Source organism: Notothenia rossii (assembly GCF_949606895.1).
Source record: "Notothenia rossii genome assembly, chromosome: 11".
Classification (NCBI taxonomy): domain Eukaryota; kingdom Metazoa; phylum Chordata; class Actinopteri; order Perciformes; family Nototheniidae; genus Notothenia; species Notothenia rossii.
The window spans coordinates 49391076-49416394 of record NC_136910.1 but is presented as its reverse complement, the minus strand read 5'-3'; the positions used below and the strand labels follow the sequence as shown (position 1 = coordinate 49416394).

Sequence of the window (25319 nt, the reverse complement as noted above, 5' to 3'; positions counted from 1 at the left end):
ACATCTTATATGCAAACACGTGCTCAATAATGTGACTTTATTTCCCTATCAAATCTAAGATGCCTAACCAACGCCTCATTAGGGCTGCTCGATTATGGCAAAAATCATGATCTCGATTATTTGGGTCAATAATTGATATAACGATTATCAAAAACGATTATCCATTTACTTTGAAAACATCCATTTATTGGAGAAAAAAAATGTGAACAGTATGTTTTTAACGGTTCATTACCCTGAACTTTAAGTATAATTCAACTGAAAAACCAATACATCAAAAACATTATTTGAAAAAAAAAAATAAAAAATTATAATAATAATAAAAAGATAATCGTTTTATTTCGATTACGTTGTTTTCGTAATCGTTGCAAGCCATAATCGTAATTGATATTTGTTTTCCCTTGAATGTAATTAAGCATCACAAACAAGGCATATTGGTATAAACCAGTGATCATCTTTCCAACTAAGCCTTGAAGAAGTTCTTGTGTATTTCTGTTTGGAACTGCCAACAAGAAAGTCCTGTGAAACATTAATGAAGAGCAAACAATAATACTTAATGGAAGAGATTAAATCAATCGTCCAAAGGTTAAGTATCATAAATGCAATCCATGTATTAAAGCAGCTGTTGAGTGCATTATTTCATTGATAAGCCATGTCATAAAAACGCCAATCCATATAAACCTTGACTTGTCAACTAAAGAATAGAACATCCACAGTTGGCAGAACATAATCTGAGGCGGAAGCTAGTTCACTAACTGAGACACAATCGCTGTGTAAACCACTCCCAACACACAGACACACACACTCCACTAGTCTTACTGTCTCCGCTGCTCTGCAGAGAAAAATAAAAGATGTCCTTAGGAGGCGATTAGACAACTAATTAGGCCATAAAGAAGAGATAAGTGATGCTGAACTAGATCATAAGGGATACGTTACCTCTTTCACTCTCTAGCGTTCTCTCTAAGGATCAAACCACCGAACAAGTTGGAGCTCAGCCGTGACAATGATCTACAGAACTTATTATTAAAAGTCATCACCATAAAATGAAAGGTGACATTACTTCAAGGATACTCTAAATATTACAAGGGTGCTCAAAAGTAAGTGGATTTTTAGCATTGGGAATACAATTCTTTTTTGATTGATAACGGAATATCTGTTCTGAGGCAGCTTTTTTTAAATTTTCAAGTACTCTACGGTGATGGGTTTAAGGTCCAACTTGACTTCAGTGACCCCTACAATGTTGTCTGAAGCCATATCTTACCTTCTAGTTTTGAAACCAATGGTTAAATCAAACCACTTGTATTTCCGCATTTCCATCTTAAATGTTTGAACGTGGCATTTACATGGATTGCTCCGGGCTTAATGGTCTCTCTAAAACAGATCCACAGGCCAGCGGGCAGATATGCACTTCTTTTCAAAGCGTTTAACTGTATCTACCACCCCTCATTTGATCAACGCCATTACCCACAAAAACCAAAAGTGATGGACTCCCTAAAGTGTCTGCTCACACACCCCTCATTAGCCAGACATTATTATTATTAATCGAACAGAATGACAATCTCTAAAACAGATGTGAGGCACCTGGCTCTGCATCGAGGAGATGTTCGCAGAAATGGATCGATTTAAATAAGAATGGATTAACCTCAAGAGAGGAAATTAATCAAAGTGGCACAGTGTGTGCAGTTTTCCTCAGTGTCTGCCATTAGCGCAGAAACCGTACTGCAGATCATTTTAATATAATTAAGGAAGTGTCAGGAGTTTTCTTTGTTCACTTATTTCCCCTTCACTTCAGGAAACACTTTTAGTATATCAACGCAAATGAAGGTACAATTTAACCTGGAACAGTCGTATGAGGTAAGTCTGCAGTGTGATGTGAGGACAGATTATGCAGCATGTAACCTAAAACAAAAATGTGAGATGGCTAAGTGGGAAATGTCCCTAATGATTTCTCCCAAGATGTTTAAGAAGATCCGAAAAATTGTTTAATCCTACTTTTTCAATTACAATAAATTAGCCCAATGAGAGAATATTGGCTGTTTTAATTATGGGCTTCACCATACTCTCCAATTATGCATGCAGTGTATGATTATCCAATGCAATGCAAATATGAGCCAAATGAATCTAAAATGTGCGTAAGATTGCAGCCTTTGGCTCTTTAAGCGTCTTAAGAAAGGTGTCTATGCACATGTTTTTTTCAGTTAAATTTAACTGGGAGCACTTTAGAGACAATAGATGTTAAATAAGTGTTGCAGAGCTAACAAAGAATAGGTGTGATAAATAAAGACAGCAGAGGATCATGTGGAGGCGTATATAAAGGACATATCTGTTTTCATCACTGGAGTCAAAACACAAACTTGTGATTCAGTCTGCCATTGATTTTTTTCTCACAGCCTCAAGCTTGGCTTTAAAAAGGCAGGAATTCAAGTGTTTTAAAGTACGGATATTTCTGCTGCAGACAACAAACCTTATGAGTGTTTAGTTATCGTGGATTTTATGTCAAACACTTTTTAGAAGTCATGTCGACTTGTCACACCTTTTGGGAACCTATATGCCAGTTTGCACCAGTATATTGATGTGCTATATCCCATAAAGCCCAGAATACAAATCCCTAGGGAGGTTATTTAATTCAGAGGACACTGTCCCAAACAGGAACCTATATATGGATAAACTTGAACTCTTCTACATGGTGCCCCAAGGCTGCCCTGCGAACCACTCCAGGACCCCTGAGTGGTCACACTTTGGTAAACACTTTTGTGATTGTACATTTGACCAAATAAATCTGCCACGTGAAGAATAAGCAGTTTGATGGATGTAAATGCTCTCTAAATAGCCCTAAACAATGACACTCATCTTTAGCCATTACAATGCCAAGTCTACGGACAATAGTGTTGGAATATTATATTTTTTCTTATTTTTAACCAACACTGTAAATGTCCATATTTTATATGTAGTACAGGGGGCTGAGGGTGAATTAGTTCAGACATCAAAATGGATTAAATCCCAATTTGCACCGACCATTATGGAAATGTTGTGCCAAATTACGAGGGGGTGCCAAATGAAACTGTTCATATGTGACAAGATAAGTAGTTTTACTGCAAGCTACAGTCTGAACTCACTAGCAGTCAGCCATTTCAACAGTATCAGAGGTTAAAAAGATTCAATGCGAATATTTAAAAAGACAGAATGCTAGACTGAACCAAAAATAAGCTTTAAAAAAGGGAATGCAGAGTCTCAGTGAATCAATCTCAATCTCAGTGAAACGCTTAAAGTTACATTATTATTAAAAACCTGAGGTAAATTAAAACTCATTGCCAAAGCAAGGAAATTGGAATTCCTCACGAGAAACCTTATTTTATAACACCACCACAGGGTGCTTCAACGTCAAGTGAGCAGTTTGAGTTGCAACGGAAGATGTTTAAGATCTTCACAGTGAATGTCTGCAGCGCACTGTGCGTCTGTTGGTTCTCCAAGGACCGGTTATCTGGATAGACGCATGTTCTGATCAAAGGTCCTCTTTTTATCTCAGCCTTTACTATTTCGGAACAAACAGTCATTAAACACTTCGGGGACACAGCTGTCATAAACATTCTCTGCTTAAATGTATTGTATAGGCGACCTCCTTTTCGGTAAGACAGCGTCAGAGCCGTGTCAGCCAGGATAGAAGAGACCGGGGGGCTGGAGCACCAGACACCGACCCTTAACCTCCACTCTTGCCTGTCAGTGGCAATTAAAACAAAGACGTGTCACCGAACAACTGTCATCAACCCCAAAGTGTCCGTGCGTGTTTTACCTTCATTTGCGGGGATGCACCATGCTCCGTGCAACGCCAGACTCCAAACCCACGTCCATGCCACCAGCCGAATTCCACAACTCCACCAGCGAGATTGCATGGCGCATCCAAAAATCACAACCGGTCACAGGGCAGGGGGGAGCTTCTATCCTAAACAACAGCAGTTTCGGTCAGCATGAAGCGGGATGCCGTAATGAAACCATCTGTATCGGTGTGCGTCCGCTCAGAGAGAAGGGAGCTCATGTTCTGCGGCGGGTAGAGGAAGCAAGTGAGAGCGGAGTGCGCTCTGGGTTTGGGGAGGCGGGCAGCCCGCCGGAGGGAGGGGGGCGGAGTGAAGCTCAGGTCTCTCCAATCACTGTGTCCACAGGTGAACCCCAAATGATAGTCCAATACTCCTCTTTCGTTCCAAATGTAACGACATTACTTTTTCAAGCTCCTTACATTGCACTTACGCACGAGTTAGGGTTGTTTCTTACAAACCTTGTTACAAATATTTAAGTATTTTTTTTTTATTTACATTTAAAATTTCATTACCATCAGATTAGGTTAGAAGAGATTAACCAAACAATAAACTGCTTCAGCATTTAATCAGTAATTGGAATATCACTCAGAAAAATGATTCCTTAATGGACCCCTGACGGACAGTCACCTACACTGCAGGATCATTATTGCTTGAATGCATAACTAATTCCCATATAGGGAGCAATAACATGTCATCTAGGAGTGGTAGGACTCAGTAGAAAGAGATTAGACATGAGCCGTGAAGTCTTTTAAATAATCATTGACGTAAAGCTGTTATCTGATATTTGGAAAAAAACATCTGAAGCAGCATTTTCTGTCTCCCTTAATCCTTTTCACTGTTTGTTGTTGTCTTTACTTTTAACCGATGTCACCTCAGGAGGCGAATTTGAAGTGTAGTCACGGTAAAGTGCTTCATACTGTCCTCTTAATTGGATACCCATTTTGTTAGAATGAAGGCACAATGTAATGACACTGTATAATTTACATTTAAATTATTTGTATGTGTAAAGGTCCTTAAACACAAAGCCGATTTTTGGCGTCAATAGATGTCTGGCCTTCGATGAGCGTCCTGTCGCCCTACTCAGATCGGTGTGTCCGGCCCCGTCATGTCTTTTCGGCCTTGCCGAAACCTTCCACAGTCGATTCGACATGTTGAATCGGGAGGTTGTCGGCTACAGGCCGTCTGCCAAATAAATCACTTTGATTGGCTGTTCAGGACGTGTCATTTGGTGTCAGTTTGGTGTGTAGGCCCCTTAACAGTCAATCCAATAAAAAAAAAGGATTATTGTTTTTTCTAATTTACTGCATTGTGAAGTAAGCTTTGAGGCAAACCCCATTTAATTGTGATCCATAGATCCCTTCTTCCAAGAGACCTATTAAAAGTGTCGGATTTTGAAACAAAATTGAGGCCAAACCATGGAATTACATCCGGGTCTTCCCTGTGATGCCATTGGACTCAAGAAGACTCTTCACATTGGGACAGAGATATGCAGATATCTGTAAATAAGTGCAAAAATAATATAAAAGTGAATACACTTCTGTAATTACCTAAATTATTTATTCTCAAATGTTTTAACAGTAAACTAAATGTGCCCACAAAGGCTCCTTTGATAATTTTATATAACAGTGTAGGTGCACGCATCTATGAAGTGTGAATATGAATTAAATATACACCTCCACCCCCGTCCCCAACACATATACCTTCTGCCAACTCTTCACACCATAACTGTGAATGCCTTCGTCTTCTTTATCTGCTTTCTTCTTGTTAAATACGTGTTGAAGTAAAAACACTCTTGCCACTTTAAGTCTCCGTTAGGGAGTGTTCTATCCTCACGTTTCCTCAAAGTGTGTTCAATTAGTTTATATTTATGGCATCATAAATCTGTAAAATGATGTTGGATGATTCTGTGATTGCATCTTGTCTTTGATCTCAATCTCTCTTCAATCTTTCTGTTCTCTCATTTCATACCATCTAACTGAGCCTGTAATTCACATTAAAGTAATTGCACACAGTTATTTTGTCTCTTTTTACGTCTCTTTTTCCTATAGCCTTTCTTTCTGTCTTCCTCTCTATTTGTCTTTATGTCATTCTCCCAGCTTTTCCCATTTTTCATCCTTCATGGTTCAACTAAGTTGATCACTGAGGGCTCTGGGTGATTACCCTGTGCAAATGCAACCTTCCTTGTCAACCTCAATAGATGCTCAAATCCCCATCTCCTCTTTTTTTAAAGCATCTCCAAAATCTCCAAATCTCAGATGTTTCCTTCTTCACATTAAATGCTAAACACTTGCTAGCAACCATAGGTGTATTGCCGAGGTGGTGCTGGTGGTGGTGTATTGTAGACATGTAGGGGTCTGATCAGCACTGACAGCGGGTGTGGAGGTGGTTCTGGGATGCCAGAAGCTGTTGTTGTCTCGTGGAGGTGTCGTCGGCTTAATTCTATGAAAATGTCTGCGGAGAAAAAATGCAATAAAAATTCCACCCCCAAACTTCAAACCACCCCCGACCAAGTCAGATATCTGTGAAGTATCTCGTTTTTCTGTTTTTCAGGGATGCGTTTTTGTTGTTCTTTTTTATGTTTGGGTTGTTTTAGTTATTTCAAGATCTGCTACAATGAAGTTTGATGGTATCAGTTTTAAATTGACTTTGAAGGCAGGTGGTAAAGATAGGAACTCACTACGAAATAGGAGATACATGATCAAGGATACATCAGAAAAACATACACAAAACCTCTTATCTGACTGCATTCAACATCAAAAACCTGATGACCCATGATAACAGTGGTGATACCAATGTTGTAAAAAAATCACATGTCAATATCTGTATTAGTGAAAGACATTTTGGGCAAGTTACATTCAGTTTTTTGACTGCATTTGGTGACCAAAAACGATATAAGAGCAGTCAACCCAAATATTAAAGAGGCCCTCATGTGATTTTTATTTTTGTTCCCTTTACTGTAGTGTGTATAAGTATATATCGTTTTTTGAATGTAAATGGTTTGCATAGGCTAAATTCCAAATGTTCCCTCCAGAGGGAGTTTCTCTCCCACACACTCTCCCCCTGCCTGAAGCGCCATCATAGTCCTTTGTTTACTTCTGTAACATAATGACAGCACTAAGTAACACTGGCACTTTGGCAAGCGCTTCATCACATTGTACATGATAGGCTAAGGGGCGGGACATCTCTTAGCGGTTGACCAATCACAACAGAGCCAGCTAACCAATCAGAGAATACTGGGCTCTGGTTTCAGACAGAGGGTGAAAAGAGGTGCTGCAGCACAGGCAGTATGAGAAAAATAAAGGCGACCCAGGGTCATATCATGCATTTTTGGGATTTGAACAATTATTATTTCAAATTGAAATCTGCATGCCTTTCAAAAAAAATGTTACCCATTATATTTCCCTTTTATTTGCTGCTAAAATGACTGAAGGATTTTATATTTTTCATTACAAGACCCAGCAGCAACATTTCCCAAAACCTAGGGTTTGTGCAATCAGATGTGCTGGTACCTTGAGGGCTGAACAGTCAGCTGTGATTTTGTATCTGCCCACTCATGACAGTAGGGGAGGAAATGGAAGAGCAAGGTCAGGCAGGGGCAGTGGAGTACACACGCAGCTCCCCCTCTTTCAAACACACACACAAACACACACACACACAAACACACACACATTTGTACCAGGGGGTACCTTGTTTCTGGCAGTAAGGACATATATGGCTGTGGCATAAGAATAAAGTCAAAACTGACCCAGTCCCCCAACTGAGAACACTTCGCACACGTACATGATTTTTTAACATTTCTATTGTCATATTCTTGTCTTTTGAGAAATCCAATGTAATATAGCATTACCATGAAATCATGTCTACTGTATGTTGAAATATATAAGCTTTTACTATGTACTTCAAAAGGTTTCTATTATAAACGCAATAGTATTTTTACGCAATAATTCATTTACACGCATCCACCAAGGAAGCTTTGTTTTTCAGCTTTGTTTGCCTGTCAGCAAACATATGTGAAAACTACTAGCCCGATTTTAATGTAGTAAGTTGAAGGGTAAAACAACCCACATAAAGTAAACGGCCTTGTTGGAATATTGCACATTTTATTGCCATTTTATTTTTGACTTATTTTTGACTTATGTGACAGATTCCTCTATGAAATAGTAAATGTTGTGGGAGTGTGATAGTGAAGTGATCAATAACTCCTACTCCTTCAGATCAGCCAGCCCTGGGGAGAAATGGGCCTTGAGTTGAGGAATCCCTACACCCCTCTTAACACACACATACACACACATATACACACAATCACTGCACTCCCATTCCCAAAATAATCAGCTTTGGGGCTTGACCAGCTGGCCTCTGATGCTGGGAAATCTTGGATTTTCCAGAATGCCAATATGTGTTAAGGCCTGCAGATAAAAGTCTGCTCTTATTTCTCTGAATCAGATGCTTTAAGATGCTAGTTCCTCTGGGGCCCAGGAGCCATCAGCATGTTAGGGTTTAAACTGTAAAAATACCATTTCATTTCACTAACCATACCTGATTCTTTCCCATTATTCCTTCATTTGCTTGATATGACAACTTAATGAAATCGGCTGTCAGCGTTCAGAGCTTCTTAATTCACAGTTAAACAAGTTAAATGAACTGGAAACAAGTTGGGTCTAACACAGCTTTAACCATTAGAGCCTGAATGAGTTATATTTGGGTGGCACGGCAGAGAAAACGTTTCCAAACCTGTTTTTTCCAAGAGAGCATGATGGACCTCTTTTGTTGGCAGACATGTTGGCATTTCATAGCAGGAAAAGCATGTGTCTAATTACTAACATGAATAGTGGCAGCTTTCCATTCCCATTGCAATTGCAGAACCCTGCTATAGTGCATGCTGGCTCACTGGCAGGGTTTATTGGAGCAATTAAAAATAAAAAGAGCCATCATGCATGTTGTAAGCTACACCTGTGCTTTTTGAGAGAAAACACCTGACGTGAAAAGGATGTGATGGCAGTGGGAACTCGGAAAAATATCTTGCAACTCCTGCTGGTTGGTCCTGTCGACGGTTCATTGAGAACACAAGAGGTGATCTTGGAGATGACATCATAATCTGACCAGATCTCATTGTGAAAGTCTTTCCTGTCAGTCTAACATGTCTCGGCAGTGAAAAACACCTTCTTTGTAAGATTAGTCAGCAAGACACCATATGGCGCCATGTAATCTAAAGCCGTATTTCCACTGCATGGTACAGTATGGCACTGCTTGACGCAACTCAACTTTGCTCTTTTGGTTTTCCATTTACAAACGTAGTGGATACTAACTGCACTTTAGGTCACCTTGGTTAAGGTTTCAAGCAAGCTAAGCCAATAAATCAAGGGTAAAAACACACCAGGCCAATGATTAGTCAGAGATAACCATCACAGTATAACTTCAATATTCAATAGCAACTGCAATTTCTTTATCTACTTGACCCAGATTTGTTAAAAATGGCAGCCCACAAACTGCACAATTGCATATTGTATAACAGTGCATTTTCCCTGTTTAGTTACCGATTACAGGATTCAGCTGTTTTACATCCTGTCGCTATGGAGATCAGATGAGCAATCACCCGAAATAGAAAAAAGATACATTAGTTGCATCGAGTCGAGCCAAGGCAAATCATGCACTAGACTCCATAGGAGGTAGACATTAAGTACTTAACAAGGTCGTCTTTATTTCATCATCTTGCCGTTGTTAAAAAAAGTTGCCTTTTCAGTGCCAGTTGCCTTTTACTAACTACTTGACGTGTTATCATCCCTCAAACAAAGTTCTACATTTCAGATTCTGGCCTCCATTTGACCCCCAAACATGAAGCTCTTGTTTTGGGCTTATAAAGACTGAAAGCGTCCCAAAAAATTACACACACTCACATGTACACACACTTACACTGGCATGCACGCCGTAGACCCACATACACAACCCCCTGGGCGTCGTTAAGCCCTGCTTAGCAGCTCAGTGAGGCTGGCAGGCAGCGCCGCTGATATTCTCTCTCTCTATTTTGGCTGCTCCCCTCTGCATGCTGCTCCAAATCCTACAGCTCTCTTTTCACACATTTTATCTCCCAACTCAGGACCTACAGAATGTATACTTTAAATGAAAAAGAGGGAGAAGGGGCTGATGGGAAACATATTCTAAGTGCAATCCGTGGAGAGAAAAAAAAAACTCCTGAGGGGGCAACAGCCACGGCATGAATACTGGTGGATTCCTTTAATCGGCAATAACGGAAACATTTTCTATTTTTCTTACCCTTTTCTTATATTCAATGTAATAAATGTCCTATATTGGAAAAAAGTGCACTATATCTAAATATAACCGTATACCAAATGTGAGTTTAATGTAGATACTATAGTAACATGTATAAGATGCTGTCAGGTAAATTCTGCTTGTTGGTTTGATTTTCAAAGAAAATGTGAAGAAAAGACAAAATCCAAACTCTTCTGAGCTGGATTTAAATTGAAGTAAAGAAAAAAAGATCTATTGCTCAATCGCTCAACACATTTCATAGACACGTGAGATCAAATGTATCTATTAGAGTTGATACAGACCCCTTGATATTTACCATACAGAAATCCCTCATCGTATAAATGTTGTCAAGCATGCCTTAGTGACATCATGTGACGCATAACTGCTTCTGCTGAGCCTCAGGTTCAGGGGGTTCACACGAGACAGTGTCTGAGGTTTGATTAGATGCGAGTCAACTTGGGTTGGGGTGTGTGTGCTCCTGAATACAGAACACTTTAAAATTCAGGGCAGCCATTTTGAAGTTATATAACTCAAATCCTCCCCCTTTCTGTTTCCCCCAAACACTTTGGCATCTTTTTCCATCGATTGCCTCCATTTCCCAAAGGCATGCCCCGCTCTCGCTGCCTTTTTATCTGTTTCATCCTTTTTGTCTCCTCCAATCTAACCCCTCTTCTCAACCAGCAACCCACCCCCCCACTTCCATCCCTGAACTTTTCTGCCATTTTGCTTCACTTCCCCTTAGCTTTTTCTAGAAAAAGAAAACGTACAGTACATTTTTAGCTCCTACTGTATGCCAACCTTTCTTATCCACCGTTCTTCATCCTCATTCGTATAATAAAAGGCTCTTTTAATTATATATGTATACATACTTTATATATGTAAGCACAGCTTGGCTCATGTTCCAATTCAATAATGGGAATTAAGAAATATATACATGGGGTTTTTATCATTTTATATCATATTGAGGCCAATGAGATTAAAGTGGTGAAACAGGGGTCATATTCAGATAGAAAGAAAAATCACAATTCATTGTATGGGATTAAAGTGGCATATATAATGTACAAGAAGAAAACTCTCACTTTTCAGAAAAAAACCAATTGAATCTTCTCTGAGCTTGAATATGCTAATAATATATATTTATATTTCCTTATTGTTAAATGTTCATCCTGTGCATATAATACACCATAAGCAGTCTGGGGTGTGATGATGTGGCAAAGTGCAAACCTTGAAAACTTGACAAATAAGCAGTTTCTCCTTTTTAATTTACCGCTTGAATCTTGAAGAATATGCAGTTTTTTTTTTATCTTGTAAATGTACATTTTTTTATCTTGGAAAGTTTGAGCATTTCATTTTAGGCCGCCATCTATATTTTACACCATTTGAGCCCTTTGAGAGGACACATGAGTGCACACAAGCATACACACACACCATCCCATTTCTATAGACCTGTATTTCCTCTTCCTATTAACCTACAACTTCCACATCATGCTGGTGACGTACACACACCCTGGGGGTCTAGGGCAATCCAATGAAATGTTTGTTCAGTTCAATAGTGTTAGCATAATGTTGGCTTCTCTCTTTATTTTGTTTTTACCATTTCTGTCCATCTCTGTCTATCTCAGTCTCTAGGTAAAACCTTTTCAACAAAATACCATCTTTTTGGAAAATATAACAAACAGATGCATCCCAAGCTTTAGGTTTCCAGGAATGAGGCAAACAGAAAACAGCAGATTTGTACATTGAAGTACATCATAAGATTTTGAGAGGTACCAAGAGAACGTGTGGATACACTCCACTACTTTGACAATGTCTCTACAGTTCAATGCTGCCAAACAGATGGAACTCCTTCACTTCATACAGTAAGACTATACGATATACAGGTAAGAATCTACAAAGGGCTGGAAATCATCCCCAAACAAGCTTCAGAGGGGATGAGGTGGATGCAAAACAAAGCCTTGAATTGACAATCACCTAAGTCAAAATACTTATTAGCCGCCGGCTAGTAACGATAAACATCTTTCCACACAACACATTGATTTTAAAGATTTTCCTTACAAGCTCATTTGGCTTAGTAGTTTCCTTTATCAATTGATGCCAGCAAGAGTATCTGCATCAAGAGGAATCCCAAAAAAGAAATACAATCAATAGAGTTTACTGCAGATAAACGTAACCATAAATGATGTCTTTATGTAGTATAATGTGGCAATACAGTGGTGACATAATTGCATCTAAAAGAGCTAAGATTGCTAATGACAAAGTGATATGTATGTTTCCATGTGTTTATAACTGGTGATAGTAGAGTATCTATCTGGACTCATTTTCATATTCAAGCTTCAGAAACCTTATTCTATTAAAAAAAAACGCATATTCTGTCCGACCAGTCACATCTGTAATTTTTTCACAAACCTCTAACTCCTACAGAATTACAATTACCAGTATGTATCTCCCATAGCGACCCCCGCTAACACATGCGGCTTAATTTGAATGTTACATAAACGTGCAGTCCTTTATAGAGAAGGTGTGATTTGTGTGTGTGTGTGTGTGTGTGTGTGTGTGTGTGTGTGTGTGTGTGTGTGTGTGTGTGTGTGTGTGTGGGTGCGCGCGTGTGTGTGTGTGTGTGTGTGTGTGTGTGTGTGTGTGTGTGTGTGTGTGTGTGTGTGTGTGTGTGTGTGTGTGTGTGTGTGTGTGTGTGTGTGTGTGTGTGTGTGTAGATGAAGGTGGGAAAGTGGGAAAGAGGTTCCCTGGAGAATAAACATATATCATAGTAGCCTTCCAGTCCCACACGAGTGTCTTTTGTATTTCCCACCAGTGCTTGTAGACCTGTGTGCCTAATTACAGTCATAAGTTGAGGTGAGGGGAGATGAACAGCTGTTGTTGAGAAGATGACACACGTAAAGGGCCCACATATTACATCTATTTTTGCAATTGATTGACTCGTTTTAAATGTATCACCTAATTTCTCCATAAGTAAGCCCCACCTTCCATTATAAAAAGACACCCTCACACCTTCCCCCATTATCATTTCACAGACGCCCAATGTGGAGACTTGGGACAGCTGTGAAAAAAAGATTAACACAAATTGCCTCAATTGCATAAGATATAGAAACCTGAAATAAGACTAATTACCTTGTATTGTGATTGTATTATATATCTTTATGGATTAAAAAGAGCTAACTGGCATCTAAGCATGATGTGTATTTATTTCAATGTACACAATTTGCAGAAATAAATGAATTGGTGTTCAAGTTATTTAACCATGAATTCATTATTAGGAAGTGACATGACTCTGATATGCCTATATACTAAGTTTGTAACCCTTATTGTAAAAAACTGGTGTTTTCTAGCCAAAAATCTGATCATACATTGAAAAAAAAATACTGTGCTACAACCTGGTGCGAGCCGCTAAGACATTGTTGAACTTCTAACCAGTTGCCATAAAAGAATATGTAAAAGCATGTTATTTAAAATTGAATATTTTTACTGAATCTGATTCCAAACATTTTTACTCCCCACTATTTATTGTAAAAAGTGTAGCACCACCTGTTTTTACTTGTGTCTCTGCCATATAATCCTTTTTGTGTCATGGATGCACCTACAGAATTTCCATGTATTATTATTAACATCTTGAGCTTCTTTAAGACCAAACGTTATCAAATCTACAGCGAAAAGAAGAAGGGTTGGGAATATAAAGTAGGACAAGTCAGAACAGTTAAAATCTGCAAAGGTTTCTTTTAGGTGTGAGCTATAGGAGGCAACATCATTGGTGGAAAATTGGGCCCATTGGGCAGGGGGGGTCAGCAAGTCAAATCGTGAATTTGAAAAGATAAAGAGACAGGCTTTAGCTCTCTTATAAATTAAACTGTCCCTCAGTGACCAGCCATTTGAACTCATATCGATATAAAGTCTTCAAAAAAAATAAATGCAAGGTGTGAATTCAGACAGCACATCTCATGTTCTTACAATAAATACTGAAGTGGAAATGACTGAAGTGGAAATGACTCCAATGAACAATGAACCCATGAAATGTCCCTCAAAAGGCACATTTGCTAAGCTAGGTGGACGTGCACTGTACGTCATGCAGGGAGCCTCCTGAGTACAACAGACTACAATTTGTCACAGTCTGGGATTTAACTCCAATCTCCTATCCAGGATTGTCTGTCGTTTCCACATGGGACCCATATTTTCCACACCTTGCAAAATGAATTCATCACGCCTTTGTGTAGCAAAGAGTTCCGGTAATTAAGGCCACTATAGCCAGGTCAGGGGCTATCTTTTCCAGCAGATTACCTCCCCGCATTGCTTTTGAAACATTCCCTTTCTTCTTTCATGTATAATAAAACTGATCTTATTTGGCTTGCAATTTTATTATTTCAAACCACCTTACATTGCCAGAAATAAGAAGGACGAGGATATTCGTCTCAGCACTTCGGGTTGAAATTGCACTTGATCTGATGATGTAATGTGAAAAATATTAAATGTTCTTGAACCAAAATAGAAAAGACAGAGCCAGTACTTAACTGTTTGACTTTTTAAGCAGCATGAAAAAATGAATTTGTTCTATCTCCCTGGCTGTGGAGGATTAATGGTACTATGCCAGTGTAACGGCGGACATATATACAGTATAGTGCTAGTGTCGCTGCCTGATGCCCGCAGACACAGATGGTTTTGTGACTGTATGCAGCCTGCCAGAAAAGAGCTGTTACAGCTGCTAGACACTTTAGAGGCTCTCTCACAGCAGCTTGTATATGGGCTCACTGGATTCAAATTGCACTCAAAAATTACGGCTGTTGTGCTCAAGAGGTCATTCATTACTTGGCATTCAGCTGCTTTACAGATAGTCGAACAAGCTGCTATAGGGCAAATAAAGAAATGTGGTTATTTTGAAGGTGAGAATTGGCTTGGAAAACACTCAACACTACAATAAATAATTCAACTATTTACGGAATTGTTCTCCAGGAGTGTCTTTTCAGTAATGAAATCCATTGCTTCAACTAACCGCTCTATTTGCCATGTCAAGGATTCCTGAAGGTCAACAGGGTGATTTCTCTCATGTTTCTGATATTGTCTTTATGCCATATGCCATAACACATTATATTACCCATATATTATTCAAATTAAGCTACTTGGGATGCAAAACACATTTTTACTTAAAAAGCTCACTGTTACGACGCTATCTGGTCTCATCAGGCCTCGTCAGTCTGGTGCCAGGGGAGCAGCGGCACAGCTGGCCACACTGCAGCGGTGCCGGGTGAACAGCTTGCACCCAGACATATAGGACAGCAATGAAAAGAGACATAAAAAGGCCTCATGGCTTTATGTTTCTTTCATGTGCTGGGAGACACCCTGGCCCAAAAATGCTGAAACCACTGGTTTCAATTGGAAAACTTAATTGACCCAGATGAGATGAATTGGGTCTTTCAGGGACTACTAATATGGCAAAATGGCAAATAGCACATTGAAACAGTATTTACATTGAGAAAAATGAAACTTTTACATTACATACAGACAATTTAAACCAAGAAAATTAAAATAAAATGTTTATTGATCTACTTTCCGCAAAGATAGCTGAGACATTTCCTTACCCTGACTTTGCACAATGATGTGGTGCAGTGCGGTTTGCAATAAAATCAACATCTAAGCTCCATTATTAACAGAATTAGATACGCACAGGACCAGGAATAATGCATAAAAGAATAAAGTTTCACAGCTACAACAGTCCACACTCCTCTCTCAGCTTATTCCAATCCCCTCGATGTAACCTCTGCAGGGATCCGTCCTCGCTACCCGAGTATAAAAGAGGTGGCTGATGAGCTCTCCTTCCAATTTACCGTCCAATATGTTCTTAATAAATAACAAAAACAACAAAGAACATTGGTTGTGTATGTTTGTGTGTGTGTCCTGAACAGGATATGTGGATTAGAAAATGGACAGATGGATGGTTCTACTTGTTCTAATTAGGGGTGCATGTGGAATTAAACCGTGTCTGAGCGTAGAAAAATTAAAAGTCTAAGCATGCCAGATTCTATTACAGATCCTTATATGTAAACCAAATTGGAATGTCATGCTCATTTCCATCATTTTGACAAGAACAGCAGAGAAGAAGATTAAATGCCTCATCAACAATTCACATACCAGCTTGGACCCTCTTATGTCGCCCTCCGTTATGTTCTGCACTGCAGCTACAAAACACTCTCATAAAACGAGTCAGTTATGCAGAAACCGATTTACTATACAGTTCCTGTTGCACAAAGAGTTGTTGAACACCAGGGGAACATTCATCTGTATTACAAACAATGGATCCAATGTGTCAATAACACTAACTAGTCATTATGAGTAGAATCAAATGGAAGTGCCACATTTAGGCCTTGAGTCTAACATAAGGCAGTTAAGTCCAAAAGAGGCACTGTGGCCAGGACATTGATATCAACTTCCTGTTACACTGTTGACTGTTTTGGTAGGGAATTATTCTATTTTCCTACTTTTCATATATTATACATGAGTGAGCTTTATTCTTTACCTACGGTTCTGATATTGGAGCCTTGATGACTTGACAGTAGATCATGGGAACTTGTGTGCTGATGTAAGGGGCCGTCTCAAAAAGGAATGCAATTGAGCTTTAGAGATATTTGTGAGAAGGCTACTCATTAAATTCCTTAGACACTTCAGACCAAACTCTGTGCAAACTCTAATGAGCTGGCATGGTCACTTTTTTTTATTTGCTTTCTCTTTTTCCAATCATTTTAGGGACTATAGACCAAGAAATAATGCAATATAACCAAATGCATTTCTAACAGTTCATTAACTCACTTTACCCCATTTTGTCTTTTATTTTTGGAAGGTGGTGTTCCATATTTGATCATTTGCCCAATTATGGTGAATGCGTACAATTTGTTTAACTTTTTATGTTTTGTTATGTTCCTGTAGATCACATTCAGTTTCATTGCTTTTAGAATAGCCCCACACCTAATTACAAAGGTTATAGATTAATGTTCTGTGTATCGTCTTTAATCATCCAACATTATATTGGATTACAAAATACAGCATAACAGTGTGGAGCCTGTAACTGTAACTAAATAAAACACACTACATCTAATTTCTCTGTCTGTTTGCTTCCCTTGTTTCCTCTCCCACGTGCACAGCAGCACACGAGGAGAGGGAAATCAAAACTTCAAAAGAGTTAATGCAGGGAGAGAGAACCGCCCCATGTGGTCTGATACCCCCACGGTTGTTGCCACATCTAGTTATGCCACTCTGACAGCTTTGTTAGCTGGAGGTGTTTGTTTACATATGTTTATTTTAGTATGCATTTCACTGTCATAAGTATGTAAACGAAGTCTTGGTGCGTATACAGTATACCCATACCTGGATTTATATGCATGAATTTCGCTGTCTGTGCCTTTTTGAATATGAGGTTACATTAACAGCAGCATAATAATGGGTATGTGTGTTTGCATGTGTCTGACAGCCACACGCTGTTTATCCTGGTGATGCAGCTTTCTCCATTTGGATTGTTGCTTTGAGACATTTTTTTTAACCAGAGGATCACAGACAGGGCCTGTCCCGAACAACACACATTCTCATCTCCATAATCCCTCCATTCCTAAAGGGAGGAGAGGCAGAGAGAGTCGGAGCGTCAGGCAGAGGGAGAGACTGAGCAAAAAAGCAAACGATAGACAATGAAAGTGAGGGGTGAAGGGATGAGATGGATTAGATCAAGTCAGAGATGAGATAACAAACCAAAAAGAAGCAGGAGAGGAGGTACAGTAGGTTCAAAGAAAAACAGACGACAAGACATGGGACAGAACATTGTTGATCATGCAGAGATGTGGAGCGGGTAAAATAAAGATAAAATATTTTTTGCGAGAGTGAAAAGTCACTGGGTTTGGTGACAGCTTCATTAAGGATAAAAACACAAACACAGACACACGAAAACACAGTGCCAGACAGGGAATACTAGTGCACACAGGAAGCGTGATGTCAGTTGACCCCGATATAAACAAAGAGCATGGAGAGTCACACACACACACACACACCCAGGGCATTTGGCAGAGTCTGTAGTTCACAGCCTGATACAGGATACAACTAATTACGATTAGTGTACCCAGACTCAGACTCACAAACACACACACACACACACACACACACACACACACACACACACACACACACACACACACACACACACACACACACACACACACACACACACACACACACACACACACACACACACACACACACACACACACACACACACACACACACACACACACACACACACACACACACACACATTAAAACAACCTCAGTCTCACGCATCCATATACTGCACTGTGCATGTGCTTCACAGACACACACAGAAGGGAACAGTTTTTTTTTCTGACGACTGAGTCATCATTTGAAATGCTACATGAAGTTTCCTCTGAGGGGGTGCCAACCTAGTTCTACACAGGGATCAGGGAGGAAATAACTGAAACAGAGGGAAAGAGACAACAAAGACAGAGAAGCCAAGCAGATCATGCAGCAAGAAGAAACACACCATCACTAAAGAGCTGAAAGTGAGAGTGAGGCGACGATTCAACGCAACTGTGCCGTGATATGAAGAAGCTCTGTAGGCTATATACTTTTTTCTACATTTAGAAGTTCATGTCATTAAAGCAAATCCCCTTATACTTCTTTCTTTTTCTCGTAATGTGACTAGGATATATATAAGACTAGAAACTATGAGACTTTTTCATTGACTTCTTTACACTCAGACTTTGTTCTGCACCCAAATGAGTCGGCCCCCTGCTGGCTGTCTGAAAGATTGCAACTTAAAAAACGCATTTTTCCAAATTAAAAACACAAGGCCCTCATCTGTATACACGCAAATACACAACAACACAAGCACACAAACCTCATACTACACACCAATTAGTCCGAGTCCACGTTATATTGTTCGGATGTCTTAGGTGCCAATTGGTATTTCGTAAGATTCTCTTTTGTCTGTATTTGTGACCCTGTAGGCCTATGTGTCTTCACTGTAATCACTTATTTAAAAAGAAAAAAAATGCGATTTTAACGCACTTCTGCATTTTCTCCCATTTTCAAACCAGGAGGTTGACACTGGGTTGCTCAATAAATGAAACATCAACACTTCTTAATCATGTCTTTTGTTTATCATGTTTTGTTATATGTGTTAGTCGCTCTGATACAGCTTTTTTTGTTACTTCATTAGACCAATCATCAGTGTAATCTACAGCGCCCACATTTTGCTTAGTTAAAATGTGAGTGTTCTTAGTGGTTACATTTACAATCTTCGCTCTAAAGCTCAACCAAGTAAAGCCCTGCAGGAGCCAGCATGGTGTTCGCCATCAGCTCTTTCTCCTGTCCGAGTGTGGATGCACTGATGTTTAAATGAATCTGAGGTTTAGAGAATAAACTCCTATTTTACCTAGCATATTACATTAAAGCTGTGTTCTCACTCCCTATTAAGTGCAAGACATGCCCTGCTGGGGTTATAGTCTGTAGCAGAGTTTGGAGGGCAGCCAACTCTATTTCAAAGACAATTACTGTATGTCACATTTTCAATGCATTGGTTATTGGTCATAAAACGTGAAATATAGAGTCTAGTATAATGAAAAAAATAAGATGTATATCCCAAACCATACACATCTGCATACATTGAATTAGTTTTCAATTATCATTGGTTGTTATATATTTTCACCTTCAGTCTTTTTTTCTGCAAAAACACAAAAAAGGATAGAGCGCCAAACTTAAAAGAAGACCTCACCAAAAGCCTCCATTAAGTGCCTCTATTGATCTTTAAAGCGGCAGTGTCTCCTGCTATTGATTCCAAATGGGTACGCGGGTAGCCAGAGGATCCTCTAAAGTTTCAGCTGAGTGCAGATCCGAGGGTTTTTAGGTAAATGACAGAAGAAACAGCACTTCTCAAATGACACAGGAGAAATCAAGTGAAGGTTGGAGTTTTACTCGTGACCTAAGGTGCCTTCTGTCTCTCCATGTAACCTTTTCTAAGGATTAATGACCCACGATGACCCCAAGATCCGCCTCTTTTGGAGATTACCTACGGTCAGGATTGTCCTTGATAATTATTGATGAAAGCATTGTCAAATTATAATTTAATAGCAAGCCCAAAAACACCAACATAAATAATTACAGCCCCCTGGTATATAACCTTAGACATCATTAAAGCTACGATTGCAGATATAATGCAGGATTGCTACATGTTAAAATCTATATGTATATTTTCCTATTTCCCATAGGATTCAAAGACTATTTAATTGTCTTGTAGGATTATTGATCACAGTAATTATTGCTTTGTTTTAAAGGCATTCAGTGAAGCCACCGGAAGTCTGACACTGCTTACTTTCAGCGCTGTTATGTGTAACTTACACTGTAATATGAGCGAAAAGCACAGTGCACTTTCCCTAATGCTTCACTGTGTCTCACACACACATTATCACAAACAGAAAATGGAAAATATTCAAATGCGGAACAGTGTCTTCATATTGCGTAGCACATAGGCCAGGACTTATACAATATGCATGCATTCAAAATAGAATACAGGGGATAGAATAATACGTGTAAACATATTAAATGGAAAAGAAATGAAGACATGGCAAAACTTAAACATATACCTGTATAAATCAGGAAGCTTTTGCAAACCACAGAGTGCATGGGATTACAATGCCATGGGCTCTTACTAAGCTGGTCTTGGTGCGGAATAACTAAACCATGAAGCAATGACTATGAATTTAGTAAGTATTTTCTGTTTGGCACCCAAGAAACATAACACCAAAATCATGACAACCATGTGTTGATCTGCACGTTGAAAGGTGCAATGCGTTAAAAGACATCGCCAACAGGTCCTGCCCAAATGTCCGTTTGAGACGATTAGGAGGCGATAACATGTTGCAATGTGTCTGGGCAAAACAAAATGGAGTCAGACTCAAACATACAGTATTTCTTTTTCAACCTGTTGAAGAGAGCACCTCTTCAAGCTGGATTGTCAGACATGAAAACAAGACGTTTCGAGGACATCTCCATCTCCAAGCTTTTTTTATGCACTTCTTTCCAACACAATGGCATAGCAATATGGAAGCAGGTGCCAAGGTGCTTAGCCTTTTTCCAGTTCTAAACATGGTCACCTTGCTCTGCCCTACACTTGCACTTCTTCCAAGGGTGGTTCGCTGTGTATCAGGGTTGTGTGTCATTGTCGCAATTCAGCATTCGGCTTTTTTTTCTCCGCTCAGCTCCCAAAGGAATAGTGTCCTCCATACGTTAACACGAGGCCGTCCTCCTGCATACAAACACAGACTAAGAGACACACATGCACTATGACAAATGCTCCATCTCAGTCCAAAAGTCATTGTTATTCACACCATGCTCTTTGCTTTCGGGTCGTGACTTTCTCCAGTGTACATGGCCCAGAGCTATAAAGCAGGGGAGAAAGTGCACACTCTCTCTGTGATATCTCCCCCTCTTTCTCCGTCTGTCTGTCAGTCCCTCTGCCACCCTTCTCTCTCTATCACACAGATGCTAAATAATGTTTGAATTCAGATGATTTCGCTCGCAGCATCAGACCAAAGAGAAGCAGTCCAAACCTTTTGTCTCGATGTTTCACCTCTCCATCCAGAGAATTACACCTACCTATCTCCTCATTTTCATCTTCCCTTCTTGCTGTCTTTCTCTCAGCTTTTGGCAGGTTTGGTCACACGAAACAGTAAGTGAAATGTTTTATACCAAACAGACATTTTGAAACAAGTTTTACAGGCAGCGTTTTGGAATACATGTTAGCCGATTTGGGCGCTGCAAAGGCCCAAATTACTTCCTTGAGGAGAAATGTGCTGCATTTCTAAAAACTATGCAAATATGAAAACCCAAATGTGTTTAAAAACATGCAAATGAAGAAACATGTTCACCAACTTCATGAAACATGCAGCGTTAACTAAAAGTGCTGCATAATCGAAAGATAATGAGGATAATAGACCTTGTACTCTTATTATATTTTCCAAAATGGACTCCCCTTGTAACATCTATTGACAGGAAGCCATTTGTCTCCCCACTAGGAAGCACAGTTACGCTTCAACAAATGTATTCTCCTCTTTCTGTGGTAAGACAAAGGACCAATGATACACTTCTCTTTAGTGCAGACTCCTCCCCCTCTGCCTGATAGAGATGTCTATCACTCCGCTTCCCCGTCTTAAACTCTCTTTTCCCCCCCACCAAAGAGTGAGAGTGTCTTTCCCTCCTATATGTTTCTCTCATCACCACCTCTCTCCCTCTTTCATGCCCTTAATCTTCCAATTTTCATCTTTTTCTCCGTGAACTTGAACACACTCTGCAGCATGTTTCCCCTCATTCAATTGCACTTCTGTAAAACCCAAATCCTGTAGCCTCTTCTTTTCTCTCACCTCCTCATCCCGACACTCTCTCTGTCTATATCCTTTTCGTCACCCTCTTTCTCACTCAGCCCTCTCATCCTTCCTCCTCTTCCCCCTCCCCCCTCCCCCTTCTCTGCCTGTATCTCACTCTGTCCTAGTTTCCACAGCCTGCGTTATGAATTATGTGCAACTAGCGGTCCTCATGAAAGAATCATCTTGGAGGATGAATAATAGATGTTGAGGAGAATAGAAGTGTAGGTTACAAACTGTGTTTACCCTCGCTGCCTCATCTACTGCCTTATTAATTTCATCATAGTTAAACAACTGACTGACTGACGCATTTCATCAAGCAAGAAGGCTAGTTAGAAATAGCCAGCTAGTGTGGACCCATAGAGGGGAAGTACTCCTATGTTAGGCCACTGCTTCACACTGCTTTATTGATTCCATCAAACAAAGGTCTCACTCATTTTATTGTGTCTAACATCTATAAACACCCGTAGATTTAGGAATTCAGTTTTGTTTCCAGGCATATCGGTCCTCCCTCACTATTTTGGCATCATTTCATTATATCATGTCATTTAGGAAATGCTTTTATTCAAAGTGACTTACAATGTATACACTACAATGCTGTAGCCCAGGGGAGCAATTTGTGGTTAAGTACTGTATATTGCCCTAGGACACTGAGACATGTTGGCTGCAAAGGCCGGGGATCAAACTACTGACCTTCTAATTGTCTGACACCCAAGTCACAGCACATGAAATCTCCCAGAATCAACAGTTGTTATCAATTACTGGTACAGTTTTACCACTTATTTTGTTCTACCTTTCACCTAAGTGCAGATGAGGCTCAGCAGAAAGGGCCGGTTGTTTACTGATCTCAGTGTTGGCAGTTCGAACCTGTGCTCCTCCCTCACAGGAAGTGGCCTTAAGCAAGACACTGAACACAATTGCTCTCAACAGTAAGGTCTGGATGGTAGCTTCCTGCAATTAGTGAGTGAAAAAGTAAATATGGAGCAAATTGTAAAGCTATGAGGATAAAAGGTAAAACAATTTGTTGATTGGTTGGAGGTTTGGGTATGCTAGTAGCGGCTAATGGAGTAGCTAGCCACAAGCAAAGATGGGGGGTGGGCTACAGATGTCTGGTCAACTCACTTTTTTCTGACTTTTCAAATGTGTCCTGCCGCAAACAACGGAAATACAAACATACGCAGCTGTAAGCAACAAGGGCCACAACGTTTTCTGAGCTGCCTAACATTCATTAACAAATCTTGATGTGTAAAATCGGTGGTTTCCCTTTTTTATCCCAGGCCTATTATCCGTAACCTGACAGTTTTGAGAGCTAGACCGTCTTGTCTTTAACAAATGTTTCAGTCTCCGAAAGAGATACTGCAGAAGATGCAGTCTATTCTGTGCACTAGCCAATGATGAATCCTTGCATGCTGCATGTTTCGATGTCAGCAAAAAAATGCACACTTATCCCAAAACTGTACAAGTCCTGCTATTAGCCTACATCCAAGCTGTCAAATATTAGCAAGAGAGAGAGGCACATATATACTCAACACAATTTAAGAGATCAATAGCTGACTACACCAGCAAGATGAGCATGATAGATAAACTATGTAAATCATAGTAAATCATGAATTTGAGAAGAATGTGGTCAGCAGTTGGCATTACTGTTCAAAGCTGCTGTTCTAAATTGTCACACTTAACAATCTCTTGTATCAAGAGCACCTGTTATAAAGGTGAAAAGGCGTGACGTGAAACATCATCCAATAAATAGGTCATGCTATCGTGCATATGTTATTCGGTATGTGTTCAACATCCTCTTTTGAACATCTCAACGTTTCGTATATATTTGTTCACACAAACAGGATGAGGCTGTTATCGGAAGGACAATGTTTAAATGATGATGATGTATCCTGTGTACATTCGGAGACTGGCACGAAAGCCGGCAAGGAGAAAGAGAGCCAGGGGTAGAGAGGGTTGTGTGGTAATTATAGATCAAGAGGATGGTAATTCTACTGAGTCTCCATCCCTATAGGGTGCGGGGGGAAGGGGGGGAGAGAGAGGAAGAGGTAGCAGAGAAGGAGAGAGAGAAAGAAACGATGTAAGGGGGGGCGAGTGAAAGAATAGCAAGCGTGAGAAGAGAGCGTCAGGGAGAGAAACAAAAAGGCGGGAGAAACAGAGACGAGGAGGTTCACGAGGAGGAAAGAAACAGCAGGAGAAACAAAGGAGTGGGGGAAGGGGAGTAGGAAGGGAGGAGAAGAGGGGAGGAGGAGGAGGAATACAGAAAGACGTGATGGGGAGAAAAAGTGAAATGGAAAAGTGGTACAAAATGTAAAACAGTAATTAAGTGATATCTTCATTTAATACTGACATTAACACATTGGGCTGATATAACATTCACCGTACCTCCTCTACCCTAACACAACATTACCAAAAAAATAAAGGGAATAAATGTAATAATACTTTTTCTATTTATACAATACTAACTTTTAATGTAAAGCAGTGTTGTAAGAGGTTACAAGAAAGATACATGGTGTGCCATATGCTGGTGTCTAATTTAAAATAATGGAGCAGCAAAGAAAGTGCATTATGTACATAGAACAGAGTTGAGGGATGCTCTGGCGCCTGGCACCTTAAAACAGAGAAGTTTCTCAAAGTGCAACAAATGCCACTTCCCAACACTATAAGTAAATACCACAACATGAATGCCTCACATCACGGTACATGTCTTGCCTTAAGCAGCTGGCATTGTCATGTTCATAGAGGAATGGCTGGATAAGCAAGACCCACTTTGGAGCCCTACTTCATTAAGCATGGCTTCATGGTCTATGAGATCAGTTTCACTAAACCA

General features: G+C 39.8%; 1 protein-coding gene across 1 annotated transcript in view; it reads right to left on the bottom strand.

The window, feature by feature from the left end:
• epha5 (EPH receptor A5) overlaps window positions 1-4028 on the bottom strand; it is a 67731-nt gene extending 63703 nt beyond the window's left edge. Inside the window, exon 1 of the mRNA XM_079659202.1 lies at window positions 3788-4028. Within this exon, the coding sequence (XP_079515328.1) occupies window positions 3788-3887 (100 nt within the window). The 5' untranslated portion in view covers window positions 3888-4028. The remainder of the gene's footprint in view (window positions 1-3787) is intronic.
• Window positions 4029-25319: the final 21291 nt, after the last annotated feature.